Source organism: Drosophila navojoa, chromosome 2 (assembly GCF_054131105.1).
Source record: "Drosophila navojoa isolate 15081-1374.11 chromosome 2, UAZ_NAV_1.0, whole genome shotgun sequence".
NCBI lineage: Eukaryota > Metazoa > Arthropoda > Insecta > Diptera > Drosophilidae > Drosophila > Drosophila navojoa.
In genome coordinates this window covers 22,650,969-22,671,205 of record NC_142890.1, presented here as the reverse complement: position 1 = coordinate 22,671,205, position 20,237 = coordinate 22,650,969, and the positions used below count along the sequence as shown (strand labels likewise).

At 41.8% G+C, this 20,237-nt stretch overlaps 1 protein-coding gene across 1 annotated transcript in view; it reads right to left on the bottom strand.

Annotated features, from left to right (window-relative positions):
• LOC108660342 (cytotoxic granule associated RNA binding protein TIA1) overlaps positions 1–20,237 on the bottom strand; it is a 99,939-nt gene that overhangs the window by 12,010 nt on the left and 67,692 nt on the right. Inside the window, exon 4 of the mRNA XM_030383045.2 lies at positions 493–568. Within this exon, the coding sequence (XP_030238905.1) occupies positions 493–568 (76 nt within the window). The remainder of the gene's footprint in view (positions 1–492; positions 569–20,237) is intronic.

Below are 20,237 nucleotides of genomic sequence, written 5' to 3'. Positions count from 1 at the left end.
AAATGTGCTGTCCTTAGGTATTCAATGAGGATGTATAAATTAATAACAATATATGTATGTAATGTTAATAATCGCTTAAATTTTTTTTAAATTAATTTTTGTTGTATATTTTTTTATTTATTGTTTTTATATATATATATTTTTTTTTAATATATTTATTTTATTTTATTTTTTTTTTCATTATTATTATTATTATTATTTTTTTTTTTTGTGAATATTAAAGTTTTCACCTTTTTTACGCAGGTATATATTTATAAAAGAGATGAATATAGTTTTTAGTGACTGCCGATTGTGACTGTGGAATAATTAATATGCATTATTTCGCCTTATCAATCAACTTGGCTAGCGAATTGGAAACTGACATGTTACTCTTCACATAACTGTGTTCATTTTGAGCTGTTTGTTGTTGTTGTTGAGTGCTACTGGCTGTGATGGCCTTTGATGTTCTCGTGTGACGACAGCTGAGCTACATTGAGTTGGCTGACGACTTACCGATTTTTTGACAAAGCTGACGAATCCATAGCCCTTTGATTTTAGTGTCTGCGGATCGCGCACAACTCGGCAGTCTCTGCAAGTGACAGAAAAAAAGATATTAAAACGATATTAAACTTTGGGTAATCAAGCTCTTATTAACTAATTATTTTAAAGGGCGCGACTGGGAGACTCCATTAAATATATAAATTCCACATTAAATTATTACTTCGCCCTGCTTAGAGTGACCTAGAAAGACGCGAGGATGGCCGCAATGAAGTGCATAAGCTGAAAGTCAAGTGTCGCTTGCCAAGAAATCCAATAGAATTGCATGTGCGAATAGAAGGTGCTGGGAATTGGATTTCCGTATGGACGAGTCAAGATAGAAGCAGAAGGCGAAGAAGAAGAATAGCAGAATTATAAAGGCAGCTTCTTAAGTACCTTAGCATGCGGCTTATGCGCTGGGCGTGGCGCTGTTGGCCGTTAGCCGTTCGCTGTTAGCCGTTAGTTAAAAGGATTTCAGCTGCAAAATGCCACAGAAAGTGTTAGACCACGTGTCGGATGTTGGGCTCACTGGAGAGCAGCAGCAGGGCTTTAAATATGTCTGCCCGTCTCGCTTAAGCCACGAAGAAATATTTTGCGCTACCCACTGATGAGTGTGTGGTATATATACATGTATATAAGTATCTGTGTGTGTGTGTGTGTGTGTGTTTGGGCATGTAATACTTGGCTCGACCGCAACACTAACACGAGCAAACATCGAGTGAAGAAAGGCCAGAGAAAGAGAGCGAGAGTGAGAGAGAGAGAGTGAGAGAGAGAGAGAGAGAGCATGGGCGGACAACCCGCATGTCGACCGCGGCATTTAAAAAAGGCCAACTTGATTGTAAATCACGATAAAAGTCAATTTTTAATATGAGTTTTAGCTTAGCCCATGCCCACACTTCGGCCCATGTAAAACGGCATAAAAAAAAAAAAAAACAAAAAAAAATTAAAGAGAGTAAAAAAAATGTATTTTAATGGCCTTTGGCTCGGCTTTAGCTTCAGTTTCAGCTTTCAAGCTTCAAGGCTGCAATTTATGGCGCTGACCAAGAGCGAAATTGCATTGGTGCAGGCCAATGGACCGCGCGCTGGCTAGCCAAGCCCAGTGTAATCGATACGCACATAAATATTGGGGGAAAAGCATATTTAATTAAACTTTAATATTTATTAGCTACCAAAGGAATTCGACTGCAATTGCTCGGGGCCATGAAATTGGGCTAGGGAATGCCGAGTGGACGTGGGCTTGGGATTGGTCGGGATTGGGTTTGGGTTTTGGTATTGGTATTGGTTTGGTCGGCTCTTGTCTGGTTACCTCTATCTCGTTCTCTGCGGTCTGGCTGACACGCAAACAAGTGTACATGATATGAAAATACACACACACACAAACACACAGGGTCAGACACACACACACACACGCACACACATTCATAAGTCCGGCAACAATGCACACAAATAATGAAATAATGCAGCCGCCCTTTTGCCTGGCTTTGATTGTGCCAACAAATTAAATATATGCAAGACAGAGAGAGAGAGAGAGAGAGAGAGAGAGAGAGATAGTCAGAGAGTGAGACAAACACACACAGACATATACATATATATGCATTGCATGTTTGCCGAGGCTCCAAACAAACTTATCATATTTCACAATCGATAAGCATCAGTTCATATTTTCCTAACATTTTTGTTTGAACATTTCGGGCAGCAACAACAGCAAGGCTTTATTTAAATATGTATATATGTGTGTTGGGCAAATAAATGTGTAAATTGCGATAAGCACGCGCTGGAGTATCGTATTGCAATAATATGCTCGAGCATTTAACATAGAGCAAACATAACCTTTGGCATGGCTCAAGAAATAAATCCAAATGTGAAGTCAGCTGCTGCAATGAATATATATATATATATATATATATATTTGTAAATGAAACATACGTACGCACGTATATGTGGATATCTGCTGCTGGGTCTGGCACTTCGCTTCAATGGCTCTCAAACTGTTGCCATAGTTGTTATCATGCACGAAAAACTCAACTCAAAAATTTGACTACGTCTCCGAGTGCGGCAACAACTGTGGCAATTTATCCGCTGACGTTTACTTATGCAGCAGCCAAGTGAAGTGGAGCGGGACGGGAGGTGGTGCCATGGGCGACGTGTCGAGGGCGTGTGCATACCCGTTCACTCTGTTTGCACTAACAATTGAACAGTGATGTTGGGTGGCAACACACACACACACACACACACGCAAGGCATGTCTTATTGAAAGGATAAATTTATGTGCATAAGCAGGACTCTTGCATGTCTGTGTGTGTGTGTGAGTGTGGAGAGCGGAGTGTATGCAGCTCAGGCCAATCAATATCTTTTTTACAAATATTGGCAAAAGTTTTGCGTTTGCTTTTACTTTGGCTTTGGCTTTGGCTTCAGCTTCGGCTCTGCTTTTGGCTTTTGGCTCTGTTTCTGGCTGCAGCTCGAAAATAAATTTCCAAAAAATATTTTCGTATCTTAAGTGGATAAAACTATAAACGTTAAACAAAATATTTCGCACACACACACATACACATACCCAAATGCGGTTATTTATACTACATATTTTGGCTAGAGTCCCAAGCCTTTGGCCCGTGCCTCGTGCAGCTTTTGGCCCGCACTCTCTGGGGGGCAACTACTCATGCCCTCGGCCCGAGGCTAAGTCTCTTCAGTGTATCTTTGGGGCGCATTGAGCGCATTAGTTGGGAGGTTGTCGCTATTTTGGCTCTTACAATTGGTTTATGCTAACAATGCCCCCAAGTCTCCGAGAGCGAGTCTGTGTGGGCTTATCTATGGTGCGGCATGTGCGGTGGAAATTCTTTTGTGTTTGAATTAAAATTGCATAGTTGATTTATAGAGAAATTCGAGATCGTGATGCAGATGCAGATGCTGCTGCATCGAACTGGCTGGCGTTTGTTTGGCCCGAGTAAATAAGATGAAAACTTATGCATGAGATTTGTTCGGCAGAGGACAACGAAAGTGAAATGGCCTGGCCTGCTCTTCCTGTAAAATATCACACAAGCAACGAATGCCCGATTGCATAAGCAATAAATTGCCGAAGCGAATGCCACTCTACTCTCCACTCTTCGCTTATCGCCAGAGCCAATGTTTATTTTTGAGAAAGCTAAACTATCATTACAAATTGTGAATGGCTCGAATGTGATGTATCAATGTGAGGCGTATCGATGGCCAGCGAGCCCGAGTCGACTCAGCCAGCAATTTGCAATTTCCTGGCCACTTGAAGGCACCTTATCGATACTTCATCGCACTCACATAACGGCACTTTCTATATGTTTTGCAGCTCGTGTGCGATATTATGCAACAGAGCGTGAGCTCCGGCTCCACTGCATGTAAACACAAATTACTCAGCAGTGCAAACAAATAGGAGTCGATAATATCGCTGGAGCAGCGAGTGGCGGGGAGAGCCGAGGCGGGGCGAGACGAGGCGAGGAATAGCTGAAATCCATCACAGAGTCAATGAATTGCGGCTGTCCTTAAATTTCCTTTGGCCAATTTTGTTATTGGCCTGGCCCAGAAATGTATCAGCGTTCAGCAATCAGCATCCAGAGCTACAACGTCCACATTCAACATCATCATCATCATCATCATCACGATTATTGTCGTTGGCAGGATGTTTGAAATTTTTGAAATATATGTAAATATGTATGTATATATATACATATCTTTTGTGGCCATGTTTGCATATTGGCCCATTGACTGGGCAGCATTTTTTCGCTGCTTCGAATTTTTTTCCAAATATTCCAGCGAATTTTTATGCGATTTGCTCATCTCATTTCTCTCGTTCGCCTTTAACATTTTATTGGCTTGCCTGGCGGCATGGGCTAGCCGGGTGAGTGGGCGTGGGGGCATGTGGGCGAGGTTGGATTGGTTGCAGTTACATCGATCAGATTAAATACAGTTGTAAATTCAAATGAAATGCAAGCGCGCGCATTGCTTGAAGTGGTTTCGGTGGTTCGGGGCTGGGTGGGCTGGCCGGTTTGGGTGGTTTGCCTGGGCGTTCGGTTTTTGCTTAGCCAAGTATTTAAAGTGGATTTGCCCGAGCATTTTATGAGTGGCTCTATTATTCGAATTGACTTCATTTGCTGGCCAAAAGCTAACAGCGCTTCAATTTAATTCCAAGTCATAAATCGATGCGGCATGACTCAAAGTTGAAGCGCCTGGCGCCCTTTGCATGGGGCGGGCGTGGAAATTGGGGGCGTGTCACGTAGTATAGTTCGGCGACAGTGCGGCATTTATTTACACTAACATGGTAAATTCGCATTGAGACAATTTCATGCTCATCTGCATAAAATCAATTCCATTTTGGAGACAATTTGAAGATTGGAATACAAATTTCGAATTATCAACGTGGGACACGAACAGAAGTCAAATGCCCCAGCTCTGTCGCACCGGCCAAACAAATGGCCAAGGCAGCGATCGTAATCAGCATTGAACTGGCCAAAAAGGGCCAGCAAAGAGGGGGGAATGGGAAAGGGAGGAGAGCATATCCTCTCTAGCTAAGCAATGCTGCCACGTTTTTCATTCCTTTCAAGCATTTACACCATCGACGCGCTGGACGGCAGCGGCTTGGAGTTTTGGGGCAAGCGCCAGCGTCATGCATACGTAATGCGGCCGGGGATGCCAGCGACGCAGCACAGCCAGCAGTAGCTGGAGCAGCAGGAGCAGGAGAGGAGTATTGGATGCAAAGGCAGAGGCAGCTGCTTCACTAATTCCACAGCAGCAGCCGTCTGTCTGCCTGTATCTCTATCTCCACCTCTCTCTTTCGCTCTCTCGCTCTCTCGCTCTTCCTCTCTCTCTGTTTGAATTGGAGCGCGCAGTGCAGCGGCAAATTATGTGGTGTGTGATTTGCCACAGACATTTCACCCAGCCTCCCGGCTTACACAGCAATTGCCCCAGCTCAAAGTCTAGTTGCAACTCGACTTACTTCTGCTGCTTTTGTGCCCAGAGACGCGATTCGAAGACACAGCCGCGGCGCTGGCGATATTTCAGCACCAAAAAGTCAAAGAGCCAAAGGCAAAGCCGCAGAAAAAGAAGAGGAAGAATAAGAGGAGAAAAAAAAGAATGGGAAGACAAAAAAATCGGTCACGAATTTGCATGCAACTCGTTACGCCTGGCACTTGTGTGTTAAGCCCGGGTGGCGCCACCAAGCCCCCCACTCACACTCACACTCACACTCGCACTCACACTCTCGCACGCTTATAAAAAACCATATCGATTTTGCAGTAAATAAAACATTCAAAGATTGAAGTTACCGCTTTTGAGCTTAGCCGAATGGTGTGTGGCCTCTTTTTATGGAGTGCGCCGACAGTCGGCGGCAGCGGCAGCGGCTTCTGGTGGCTGCTTGGCCTGCCTCGATGGCGCTTCCTTTTATGGCTTCCGTTTTCATTCATTTTTTCTACTTTTTGTACAGCAGCAGCTGTTGGTGGGCTGGCTTTAGGGATTGATATGTGGGGAGCCGGGAGGGAGCACAGCCAAATTGTAAATATTTTTGTCGGCCACGTAGCGGCACAGGAGAAAATATTGCATTTTTCGCTTGGCATAATAAACGATGTGCCAAAAAAAGCCACAAAAACCTCGAAAAAGCAACGAAAATACAAACAGTTTCAGACCATTCACACTCATACACACACGTGCAAACATCTATTAGGGTTAACTCGGTGTAGAATCGTAATGGAGCGAAACGGGCAACTGCAAAGGTCATTTTAATTGTTGGCCTGGCTCATTAACAAAAGCAGCAGTAGCAGCGGCAGCAGCTAAAACTCTGATACAATCAATAGTAATTCATTTATTTTATTTCGTTATAGATTGAATCAAATATAAAATTAAAGGTAAGTTAGGAACTAAGCACAGCTAACTGGGGCCTTGGGCATGAATTAATTGCAATTAATTGTGTGTATTGATCCAAGGCCTGTTTTAATATAAATACTGTACTAGATGATTAAGTGGTTGAAGGATTTCTAAATTTAATGGAATTACTGTAAAATAGTATTGCATTAGCATTAAAAAATGCAGATTACATCGACGAGGCGCTCTTCTACGAAAACGAACTGTATACTCAATAAATAAAAATAAATTAATAAATGAGTAAACTAATATATGAATAAATAAATAAATACATAAATAAATAAAGAAATAAATAAAAAAAAAATAAAAATAAATAAATAAATAAAGAAATAAATAAAGAAGGAAAGAAATAAATAAAAAAAATAAATAAATAAATAAAATAATTAATTAATAAATTTAAAAAAAAAAAATAAAAATAAATATATAAATAAATAAATAAAAAAAATAAATTAATTAAAAAATAAATAAATAAATAAATAAAAATAAATAAATTAAGAAATAAATAATTAAATAAATATACATATAAAAAAAATAAAAAAAAATTAAATTAAAAAAATAAATAAATAAACAAATATTAAATAAAGAAAAAATAAATAAATTAATAAGCTAAATAATAAAAAATTAAATATTAAAAAGCTAAAAAAATAAACAAACAAAATAAAATAAATTAACTAAGAGAATTATTGATCTTTAATATGCTTGTTCAATTTTGTATATTGCTGGCTGCTGACTCCTAAGCCATATCAATTGCATTTGCTCACATACTGCTGAAATGGGATACTTTGACAACGCATATGTTAGGAACTGGTCATCCATGATTGCATCAGCTATCAGCTCATCATATCACCATCAGCATTTCCTGGATTTTTGCAACTTTGACCAGCCTTCTTCATTCGTATTTTTCATACCTCCTTTTGAACATTTACAAAAATCAATTGCTTCAACAATTTAAAAGTGAACTCTTTACTCGACCTGTTCATTATCGCTCACATAATATATACCTTGGCTCTATGGAGTATCAGGGTGTAATCTGCACTTCGAATTGCTTGCACTTGCACGTATATAGTATAAATATGATTATTGCAGAATACTTTATTAGCTGAAACTAATATAGCCTCTGTGTCCACTCAGGCTAAGAGAACTTTCAATATATTTGCAATTTATAACTGTCCGTTTGTGTGCGCTCTGCAAAAGCCATCAGCTAAAATCGCCCAAGCCGGTCAACCAACTGTCACACATGGCCAAAACGACGCCGACGTTGACAAAAAACAAAAAAAAAAAAAAATAAAAAAAAATGAAACAAAAGAATTGGAAATCAAATTAAAATGGCGCCGCTGCCATTTTGCCGACACAAATGTCTCTATATATGTGTGCGAGTGTGTGTGTATGTGTGTGTTATGCAAAAGTTGCTTGATAAATTACGATTTGCCTGAGGCATTTGATTTAGCATGAATTATAGAAATCGCAGAGAAATTGAGAAACAGAGAGATAGAGTGAAAGAGAGAGAGAGTGAGTGCTGTCAATGTTTTTAAAGTTTATTTTTCTTGTTTTAGCAATTTATATTTATATATATATATGTATGTGTATATATGTATGTATATTTGCATGATATGCTGCCTGCCCCTGGCTATACATTGAAATGAGTACATTTAACCCCAGTGGGAAGGCCGTCAGATGGAAAGGGTAAACGGGTTTTATTTATAACGCAACAGCTATATCCCCATTGTGGCAACTATAGTTTCCGCTGCCGCCGCCTTGCACTGGCCACGCCCGGACACACGTCAATAAAAGCGCTTCAAACTGTCCACATTGAAGCAACGACCAGAGCACTGAGCACCGAGCACCGAGCTGGTGCCGCAGTACCAGCAGGAGGGGAGCAGCAGCAGTAGCAGTAGCAGTAGCAGAAGCAGGAGTAGGAGAAGGGGAAGCAGTGGTCGCGCTGAAGCAGATGCGATGTGTGGTTGGCGATAAGGCTACTTTAACGCTGTCCTGTCCCCATTTTGTGCATGATACGAGTATACCACGTGGACCGGCCCCTTTCATGTTTTGGCCAATGGCAGCAAGCAGGGGGTGGCAGCGGGGCACCGAGGGCGGCGCTGTGGACGGATTCAGGGCTAGCCGAGAAGGCTGTGGCGTTGCATGGCGTTTCAAACATGCAAATTGCTTGCGGTTCGCTTCGGTTTTTCGCTTTCAATGAGTGCCTCGCTTACAGTTTACTCGACTTTTATTTTACGCCACACACACACACAAATCGAAACTCTCTCGCATGTGTGTGCGTGTGTGTTGGTTTGTTTTTATGCGCCAGTGCCAGTGCCAGCGCCAGCGCCAGTGCAAAATGCAGCTACAAAAAATCCATTTAGATTAATTAGTTTTAAAGCGAAACAAGCGCCGGGATCGAGCGAAAGAAGGAGAGCGAGGTCGAATCGGTTCTTGTGGCTACTTTAATGGCCGTTGCGCTCAAATCTCTGCCTAGATGGACCCGAAAATAGCCCCAGCCGCAAGTTGCGTGCTCATAAAAATTTCAGCCCACAAATAAACACATACACAGAAAGAGAAAGAAACAGGGAGAGAGAGAGAGACAGGGAGAGGTGCTCAGAAAATGAAATACATAATAAAAGTGAATTACTCGCTGTGTGTTTCTTTATGTGGGCGCAGCAGCTCAAGTTGAGACTCAGTTTCTGCTCGACTACACTTTGGCAACTTTGTTGGCCAAATCTGAGCAGCTTGTAGTCACCAGTGCCCCACCCCTTCACCCTGCCCAGCTCTCACCTGCCGACCCACTGCAAAATGGCGCTTAATGATGTCAGAGATGAGCGACCGCAGCTGCCGCATGCCATAGTACACCTCTCTCTCTCTCTCTCACTCCCCCTTTCTCCGTGTGCGAGTGTGTCAATGGACGTTGCTCCGCTTGGCTGGCAGTTGTCGACCTGGCCATCTACATAACTAACTAAGCGTGCCGTGTTGCACTCGCTTTTCGGTGTTAAACTTGTCGTACACGAACTGCACACTACTTTGCAAATAAAAAACAAGATGAAACCGAAATAAAAAACGCATCAGAAGAGGAAGAACAAGAGGAATATAGTGAAGTAAAGTTTGCTCAAAAGTTTGTGTACCACTCGCCGACAGCCGACAAAGAAAGTCGGTAGCTTACAGAGCGCGCTGCCCAGACAGGCCACGAGTCGGGAGCTGCGCTGCTGGCGCAGACTGGCAAGTTTATAAAGTCGGAAAATTCATCATCTTTTTAGCAGTTTATGCGGCTGTTATGCCGCCTACGTCGCGTTTGTCGGCGGACAGTTTCAGGAGAACGGGTCACGTCACAACGGAGTGTGGAGAAGTCCGTTAGCTTTAACTGAAGATGCTGATACTCTGGTTGAATTTGGTCAAGATAAAGACGAATCCGGTTATAAGGAAGGACAGGGCATTATCGTTTTAAGAGACTATAATCAAAAGAGACTATAATCATCTTCAGTTTGTCTGTGGACCGTACGAAGCGGAGTCCTTATGCCCTTATTCTTTTGTATATCCGAGTGAGATTTGGAATTTAAACGAAAATCGAGTAGTAAATGATAGATGAATAAGTTGATAATAATATAAAATAAGTAGTTAGCAAATGAATAGATGTTAGCTGGATAGATTCCACATGTTGATGCATTTTAGTAAATATAAATATGCAGATATATAAAGATTGAGACTCAAGCAAGCAATGAATACAAGGATACTTAGTAATCAACAAAAACTAAATCTTACAATTGAAGCTAAAATTCATTCACATCATATAGGCCGTATTCTATCCTGTACCATTTATCAGTCTACAAACTGATCAGTTAATATATATAAACCTTTCCAAATAAATAAATGTTCTCATTTCATTTAACAGCTCTATTGCAGGGTATCCCCCTCGCAAGACCTATTCCTCTTCATCGTTCCGTTTTTGTTGTTCAGTCGCCATTTGATAGTTTGCTCTATTAAAAACTTGTAACAACTTGGCTCGTTATCCTTTTTTAAGCCTCACACACACACACACACAATGGGAGGCCCGGCAGATATGGCGTGTAATTTGATTTGCATGCAATATCATCGTCGTCGTCGTCGTCTATAGTTCTATTGATAGATGAGCGCGGGCTGCAATTAAAAATGTGGATGGCGGCAAGTGCAGCAGCGGCGGGGGGGACAAATGTTTTTTAGGCATTTATTTAGCTGGCAAAAGTTTGATTGCTGCGAGGGCAAAGCGTCCGAGGAAGTGGACCGAGGGGCGGGTCGTGTGAAATGGCAGTGGAAAACTTTTGCCATTGGCTCCATTCTTTAAACTGCAAACTCTGTGTCCTCTGCTCTGTGGCCAGGGGCAAGAAAAAAGAAGAAGAAGAAAAAGCAGAAGCAAAACGAAAGAAGAAAAAACATTTTACTGCATCATTAAGGATAAGCATCAAACTGGCTTTGAATTTTGTTTGTAGCCATTCTGCGTTTTGAGCACAACTTCCTTGAGATAAGCAAGGCAGCGGCCAGGACAAAGGATGGCAATAAAATAAGGCTTTGTCCTTTAAATGGGCAAGTCGCTGCAAGTGCCACGGCAATAATGCTTAAATTTGTGGCAATCGAATGGAGCCGCAGATGCGCCAGCCCTGATACGAATTCTCGCTTCCTCCCCAACGGGGTGGGGCAACATGTGAACGTGCTTTAAATGAACTACCCAACTAATTAGGAAATAATTTACAGCACTAGCAAGCAATCCAAGCCTGAAACCTTCAGCCATCGCATGTCGATTGGACTCGGACTCGGACTCGGCAAATAAAAGTGCAGTAGCCACCAGTTGCCATCGACAGCAGCAGGAGTAGCAGGGGCAGAAGCAGGACTCGGAGCGAACTGTGAACCTGCCCCACACGCTGCCCCAAGTTGGCTTTACGCGCGGGTTCGCGGCGCTCGTAAGGGCGCTCTGCGAAATCCTGGCGAAATCCTTAGAAATGTTTTATTGGCCCAAGCTACGCTCGAATAAGCTAGCTTAGCGGAAGCTATTGGATTTTATGCTCATGACTTTTGCAACGTCGAGTGGCGATCCAACGTCGTAGTCGAGGTCTGAGCTGAAGCCAGAGCCGGAGCCGGAGCGAAAGCCGAAATCCAGCTGCTGAGAAGGGCTCGAGTTGCATTCGATGCGCACTGTCCGTCCGACTGTCAGTCAGAGCTGCCGCTTGTCGAATTGTTGGTCAGTCGGTGCAGCGCCGTGCTTAAGCTCTGCGCATTGCAGCAGCTTGGGGGCATTCTTTTTGCAGCTATCCGTATTGTTTTACTGCCGGACGCGATATACTCATGGCATCCAGGTCCACCGTTGGGCGCTGATTATCTGCACGAATCCGGCCAAAAAATCGCCATACAGCTGCTCGACTGGGCTTATTGTCTAATGAACGACTGCAAGTGTCAGTGGGCAGCCGTTTCAGCGTGCAGCTTTCAGCTTCATTCATTTACGGTATGCTCACCGTTCACCGTTGCCTGTTGCCTGTTGCCTGCTGGCAGTTGGCAGTTGACTGCTGGCAGTTGGCTTAACAGAAGATGCAGAGTTTCACATAGCGAATGGGCTGTGCGGGGCGGCTGTCATTCCAGCTGCCAGCGTTTTGTATTGGCCAAATATTTATGTAATGCTTCCAATCGCATAGCACACATGCAATCTGGCTCGTTGTCAGAAATTTTTGGTATTTTGTACTCAACAGATTTTGTAGCGCATAGGGAAGGCTTCAGCTGCGAGTACAACTATGACTTCACCCGCACAGCACAGCAGATGCCATGTACGCATCCTTTATTGCCGCACACACGAACACACTCACACACACACACATGCATGGGAAACACAATGTGTTGCCCTGTTAATCCCGCAACAGCAATGGCAACTTCCGCCGCACCGGCTCTCCCCATTTGTGCCAGGTTAGAAATATTGAAAAATGTTTATTGAACAACGATATATGAAAGTGCCAACAGGCTGAAGCTGCCGTTCGGCTCTGCAAAAAAAGGGATATGGGCTGTGCGTGGAGGGCAAAATAAACTGAGAGAAATCAAATTCCAAATTCAACAGGGATGGATGGCTCGGCGGGCACAGCACACATGGCTGAAGTAACTGCGCTTCCCACGCAAATATCAGAGTAGAAATATTTAAGATTTTCAACAGATGTTCCATCTCTTATAATTTACATAATACGCGAGAGGGAAAGAAGGGGAGAGGGAGAGAGAGAGAGAGATGTGAGCGAACTCGCATTGCTATTGTGACATCCATACTGTTCATCCATTCAGATTTTTTATTTATTTAAGTACTGAACGTATTTTAGATATTCGCGCCCCAAGTAAATTTGTTTTACTGCCGTTGCTGTTGTTGCTGTTGTTGTTGTCTTATCTCTGTCTGCAGAAAAGCATCAATTATACGATGAAAGCAAAAACAATCAGCGTTCTGGTTGCAATCCTCCCACATTCCCACACATCTCTCTAGCCAAGTCTCGATAGCCGGCTGAAGAGTCTGCGCTATGCTACCTCCTCTTGCTCCAGCTCCTGCTCCTGCTCCTGCTTCTGCTCCTGCTCATGTTGATGCTGTTGTTTTTCAAAAACAACATGAACACATATACAAAAATGTAACTTCCGTTTGAAATAATTGATGATATGCTACAGCAGCAGACACAACATCCACTCTCAAGTATGCAAGCACATACACATACACATACATGCACATACATACGTACATATTATGTGTACATAGAGTATATGCAATGATATCGATACGTAAGTGTTGTATGAAGCGAAGTATACCTATGTCGACTTGGCAAGAGACATACATAAGTATATCTGTAAGAGTAAGAGCATTTAAGCTCTTGAAATACTCGTCAAGGCAATTCAAATGCTGCATTATAGATAGATAAATAGATAGATAGATAGATAGATAGATAGATAGATAGATTGATAGATAGATAGAGTAGTTGAAAAAAGAGGGAAAATGTGAACTTTTACGTGCAAACCCTCTTATCATGGATCTTGTATATTGCAGACAATTAATGTATAATGTAGACGGACATCTACCAACAAAGATTTGAATTAATTATTTGTATTTATGCGAATGAATTTCATATTGTATACATTTATATAATAATTACTCGGAAAAAAAAAATTTTAACAAATTTAAAACTATTTATTTTAATTAATATAAGTAATTGAATTAATAAAATAAAATATAAACATATAAAACTATATAATACTTAATCGTCACATATATAAATTATTTATTTTAATGTATATACCGTTTTAATATAATAAGATATAATAATAAATATTAATAAATGACCTATTTTAAATTTGATTGTAAAGTAAAAGAAATAAATAATAATTACATGCGATAATTTCACATTTTAAGTTGACTTTATTTCTTACTCACACATCCTGGCACAAGCCAGAAGGAAATGTTCATATATCTTTTTCATTTTTTTCTAATATATCAACTTTGTCGCCAGGAACATCCTTTATATATATATTTTTTGAAGATATATAGATATATACATATATAGAAATATATCTTCAAAACTATACGAAAAATCATACCAATATATATCTGCTATTTACTTTTTCTCTTGCCAGCTGCTTGGCAATACCAGACTGGAAGTAGCGTCAGCAACGTATGTAAATATTCCATGGCCACTAATCTACATCCAGCTCACTACCGCTGGCGAGATGCTGCCCTTGCCTTACCTTTCATCTAGGCTTTCAGGTAATTGAATGCTTTGCATGCCTAGGCTCGTTTATCTCGAGTCTGTCGTGTGAGCGAAAACATCAACTTCATTATATGCTTATATTAAACGTCATCAATAAATGAAATATACATGACCTGCTCGAGGGACTGCTCTCTGTCATTTGCTTGCCAGGCAGTGTGAGAGAGAGAGAGAGAGAGAGAGAGAGAGAGAGAGAGGAAGAGTGTGAGGGCGCAACAAAAAAGAAATACCCTAAAATATCTATCATCTCTCAGGCAAACAATACGAATTGCGAATGCGAAATCTGTTGGATGCCGCACGTTCCATGCGTTCCGTGCGTTGGCGTTTGGGCTATTTGTCAATTTGACGATTGCCGGCAATCAGCGCAAGAGAATTGACAAATATGTATGTGGGTCCCTCCGTACGCCTTGTGGCTGCTGTCAGAATTTGTCATAATTTTGTTATTTAGTCGCTGAGCTCGCAGTGTGATTGAACCTTTCGCTCAGCTACCGAGAAAAAAGGAATGTGAAGCTCTGATATTCAGTTGGGTTCATTTAAATTTTATTTAAATTAAAGAGCAATTGATTTGACTTTTTGCTGCTGGCGAAAATGCTTTATATTTCATTTGAAATCATTTATAAACTGCGCAGAGTTTAATCCTAAATGTCTGAATTTATTTTTTGACCCAACTACCAACAATGGAAAATGGAAAGTATGGTGAAAAAAAAAACTTGTACCAATTTCGAATTTCGCCATAAAAAATTGAAAATGTCAAAAACAACGTCAATCGTTCTACCAATTGGGGATTCAATGTGTTCTGTTGTTGTTATTGTTGTTTCTGTTGTTGTTGTGTCTCATACAAAACGTAGAAATAACAAGTAAGAAAGCTCTAGTCGAGACTGCTCGACTACGAGATCCCCTGAACCCTGCAAGCAACTGATATTTCAATAATAATTAGCAAACACACACGCACACACACACGCATCCATTAAAATACACGCACACACACACGCATACAAACAAACACACGCACACACATACACACACAAACAAACACACGCATACACACACACACACACTCACATTGCGCTTGGGTTGCGCTGCAGTGTTGGCAATATTAGGAGAACTTATTTGTTGAATAATTTAATTTCTAGACGTACGATCGTAATGAAACTTTCAGAACGTATTCATATTGTTTAAATGTATGTGTATACCGAAGCACAAGTCTCTAGTATTTGATATACGACTTTTACAAAGATTATGGTGAGGGGGTGGATTTGGGGGTGGGGGGTAAATTTTAACAAAAACCGAAATTGTATGACATGCGTCTTAATATACATTTTAAATTTGGAGACTCAAGCTTGAAAGATGTAGGAGATATAATTATTTAAGTGATATTCGATAAGGTTTTTTATCGATAAAAAAGTATCGAAATGAGTTATCGTTTTTTAGTGATAAACTCGATATCCGCGTGATATATACGGACATTTTAAAAAAAAGTTGAAGTCTCTAGCTCTTGTATCTTCTGAAATCGACGCGTTCAAACATACGGACAGACGGACGGACGGACGGACGGACGGACGGACGGACGGACGGACGGACGGACAGACAGACGGACAGGGCTAAATCGACTCAGCTCGTCGCCCTGATCAAGAATATATATACTTTGTGGGGTCTGCCACGCCTCCTTCTGCCTGTTACATACATTTTAACAAAACCATTATACCCTGATTTCCCATTTTCAATGGGTTCAGGGTATAAACATTGAGTGTGCTTGTTGTGTATGTTTGCCTATGCCCCCGCCGCTCTGTGTCTGTGTGCATGCATGTGTATGTGTGTGTGTGTGTGTGTGTGTGTGTGTGTGTTGGTTCGGTTTGGCCGTTGTCGGCATGTAGTTGACATCATTGATTGATTTAGCTGTCAATTGCATAATCACTCAAGCGTTATTGTTCAACTGCTCAGCCGACGCCTGCCGGTCCCGCCCCCGGTCGCGACCCGCCCACTGGCTGCAGGCCATGTGATTCTATCTGGCGCTGACTCTGACTTGGCCGGGCTAAAACAGTGGGCGGTTGACTGGCCGTCTGGCTGGGTGGATGGGTGGCTGGGTGGCTGTGCGGGTGAACGGGACGCATAACGCACACATATGTACGTGCTCTGTCCACGTGTGCATGTGTGTGTGTGTGTGTGTGTGTGTGTGTGTGTGTGTGTGGCAAATAAACCAGCTGCCGAGTGTCGGGCAATTGACAGCAGGCTGATGCTGCTGCTGCTGAAGCTATTGTTGTTGTTGTTGTTGTTGCTGATGTTAATGCTGTAGCTGTTGTTGTTGTTGTTGTTGTTATAGTTGCTGTTGTTGTAATAGTTGTAGTTGCAAACCGCAACAGTGTCAGCTGTCGGTGAGATTGTTACGCAGGCAGGCGCAGGCACAGGTCCAGGACAACGTCTATCTGTGTGTGAGTGTGTGGGCCTCGATATGTGCCTCGCATATTGGTAGCAGCAATTGATGTGGCAACAAATTAACATGCCGCAAATGGAAGTAATGGCCAAGTGTTAATTGTCGTGTGAGTGCCGTCGACTTAACTCACATACATATACTCACACACACATTTGGCTGCTTGTGGCCGTGCCTGCCATGGCAATTTGATAATGACGTCATTGCAGATTGATTCAATTAAAAGGCGGATTCAAGAAGGTGTGGACTGGCTGGCCACAGCTTGCCAAGAACTAAGTTCACGCTATAAAAATAATAAATTACTTTCGAGTTGATTGTTATTGTTGGCATTCCCCCTACATCTGCCGATTCATCTTATATTCCTCACACACACACATACACACACACACACAAAAAGTCACCCAAATCAACTTCTGGCCAACGGGCAGCAAAACAAGGCTCGTAAAAAATGGATATGTCAACGTCCGGCATGTCAACAAGATAACGGCGAGGCGAGTTGACCCAAGCAACCTGCGGCAGTCAACAAAAAAGAAAATAATAAATAAATAAAAAATAAAAAGAATAAATAAGGCCAAACAAAAGTTCAAATCAACCATTTACAAAAGTCAAAGCGAAGGTGCGACTGAGTCATTGAGTTGCTTAGCCCAAGACGAGGAGACGATGGATTGCAATATGTAAAGCCTATATTCAATATGATTATTAAGGATTTAATTAATATAAGTGAATAATAAAAAAATATAATATAATATATATATTGTACATAATATATATATTGAGTGCAAAGCTATAAAAAATTACATAAAAAGAAAAAAATTACATAAATAGTAAAATATAGAAAAAAAAAAAAATGATAAAAAAAATATATAAATATTATCTTTAATATATAAAATGTTATTGATAATAAAAAATAAAAAATAGATATAATAATAATTGTAGTTTATCTTTAGTAAATAGACAAATCTGTAATAATTATATAAAATAGAAATTTAATAAAAATAAATAATAATAATCTTTAAAAAAATATACAAACTTTTAATAAACTATATTTAATTATATATTGATAACAAAATTTTAAAAAATTGTAATAATAATGAAAAATAATAATAATCACAATAGTACGTTCTATGAATGGGTTTTCATCGTCTCTTCACTTCTCTCTTGAGACTCACTCGACGGCTCATCATTGGACAACCGTCACGATCGACGTTTTTTAAACAACCCTCTACTATATATAAGTCTCTCCATCTAATTGCTAATGCTACAGCATCTATCCTATTCATCTCAGAGTATTTAACTTACGTGAGATTTCGCTCAACAATTCGTCTACAGTTCCATCATAGCCCACAGCATTTTGAGTGTTTGGCGTGTCGGCGCCGGCCAAGCGCTAAAGTGAGCTCAATCAATCTAGAATCAAGTCAAAACTCCAAACGAGCGAGACGACGACAATTCAGGGTCACTGCGGACATTCAACAACAACAACAACACAGCAGCTTGAGCCAAATTGCAGAGTCATTAAAGCTTCAGGCCCTTTGGTTTTATTTATTGGCTCGGCAGCATTTAGAAGAGTTTTCCCACTCTTAATAGCTGCGATGGCTTCGGCGATCTGCCTGCTGCGGCGCATTCGCGACACTAGCGTGATTTTGTTTAGCTGATTTCTAGCTGCCAGATGCAGGCAAATAAATTTAAGTTTGAGCCGCGCGTTAACAAGCACTGGGTGTGCATTCACAGCTGGGAGCTGAGGGCTGAGAGCTGGGAGCTGAGAGATGGCAATGGAAATGGCGCTGGCAATGCATGTGGGTGCTGCTGCAATTGCAGCCAATGAAGGCCTGTTGTTGTCCTTGCTGGTCAGGGCGGGGCGGTGGTGCGGTGGTGCGGTGGGGCGCGAGGATCGGCATGTTGCTGCAATTGCACGTCAGCGACATGCTTGTGCACTTGACAATTCATTTCATTGTTTGTAGATTGCATTTGTCGCCCCAGCTACACCCTCAGCACGGCGTTCATACTGAAATTGTAAGCGTTCATGTGTGTGTGTGTGTGTGTGTGTGTCTGCCTGTCCTGTTCCTGTTGCTGCTGTTGTTGTTGTTGTTGTCGGTTGCTCCAAAATTGCATTCACAGCACGCGACGAGCGCATTTCACTTGCGCCCGACGAGCACAAAACGCTGCAGTTTATTTCTCAGCAGCCTTTTGCTACCTTTTTCATGTTTCTCGGTTTTTGTTATTTTCCCTGTCGCTTGGTTCTTTTCCCCCCTATTTTTATTTTCTTTTGGCATACGAAAATGCAATTTTCTTGGCACTTTTGCCGAAAACTTGGACTTTGTTATTCTCCTTCCCCCCTGTGTGTCTGCTGTGTGTGTGTGTGTGGGTGGGTGGGTGTGTGTGTGTGTGCTGCTCGAATTGCAGTATGCACGTGGTCAACAGGTTATCCTGTGGCCGCCTGCTGCTCCTGGCTGCGCCTTGGCCGTCCGCCTCTGCATTTGGTGTCAGCTTTTGGCTCTCCTCTGCCTCTGCCTCTGCCTCTGCCGCTGCCTCTGCCTTTGCTTTTACCTTTACCTTTGCCAGTTGCCTGTTGCCGGCTGCATTTATTTCCGTTTCTGAAGCTTTTTGGCATTTTGTTTGCTTTTCTCTTTGCCTTTTTGTCCATTTTTTGTTGCTGCACTTTGTGGTTTTCTCATTTATTTGGTGCCGTTGCAACAGCAACAGTAAAACGTTTGTCCAACATATTGCCATTGCCTGCTCCAAGAGACCTTGTTGTTGTTGCTGTTGCTGGTGTTGGTGTTACTGTTCGCGCAGGAAATGACTTCAATTTGCTGTTAACAAGTTTAAAATTTCGAAATTGCTACGGAAATACACAACATGATTTCAACCCGAGCATTGGCGCACATAATTACTCAAGAGGTGTGTCCCGAACTAGCGACGCCCCAGCCCCCATAAATATGCAGAGAGAAAATATTGTGGCCACAAATTCAAAGCTCCTATGATGACTTCATTGCAGCTGCTGCGCCTGGGGGTAGAAAAACACAGATCATCCGCTTATATAACAAAGGGAAAGTGTCTGTCTCTATCTGTATATATATCTCTCTCTCTCTTTCTCTCTATCTCTCTGTCTCTCTCTTTGGCTTTGCTTTTGAGCAGCTGTTGCTAGATGCCAATGAACTGCTGCTGTCACATGGCGTTGCCTCGCCACTTGTTTTCAACTGGAAAATAAATTTCGCACCATTTGGCAAAATCTTTCGAGTTTCAGTGACACGGCTCACGTTTGCTCGGCTTATTCATATGCGACGTCTTCGCCCTGTCCGTTTGTTAGATTTATAAATGTGAGTACGTATACGTGATATGCCTAAGTCGCACTCCTCTCACACACACACACTCTCTATCTCTCTCTCTCTTTCTCTGTCTGTCTGTCTGCGATAAATCAACAATTAATCAAACATCATATGGCCGTCGGCAGTTGCCAGCTGGAAACTGTGAGCTGACAGAGTCCCGAGACAGCGACATTTGCCCAAGGTCTGGGCCTATATATCATTCCGTAAGATGTTTCACACTCTGCATGCGCAATGACGCTTGAAGTGCGTCAACTCTTTTCATTCCACATGTTATTTTGCATAATATATTGTAAAAATTATTTAAAAATCATTGCCATTTAGTTGTGCCCCTACTCATGCCCTTCGCAGAGCTTTCGACAG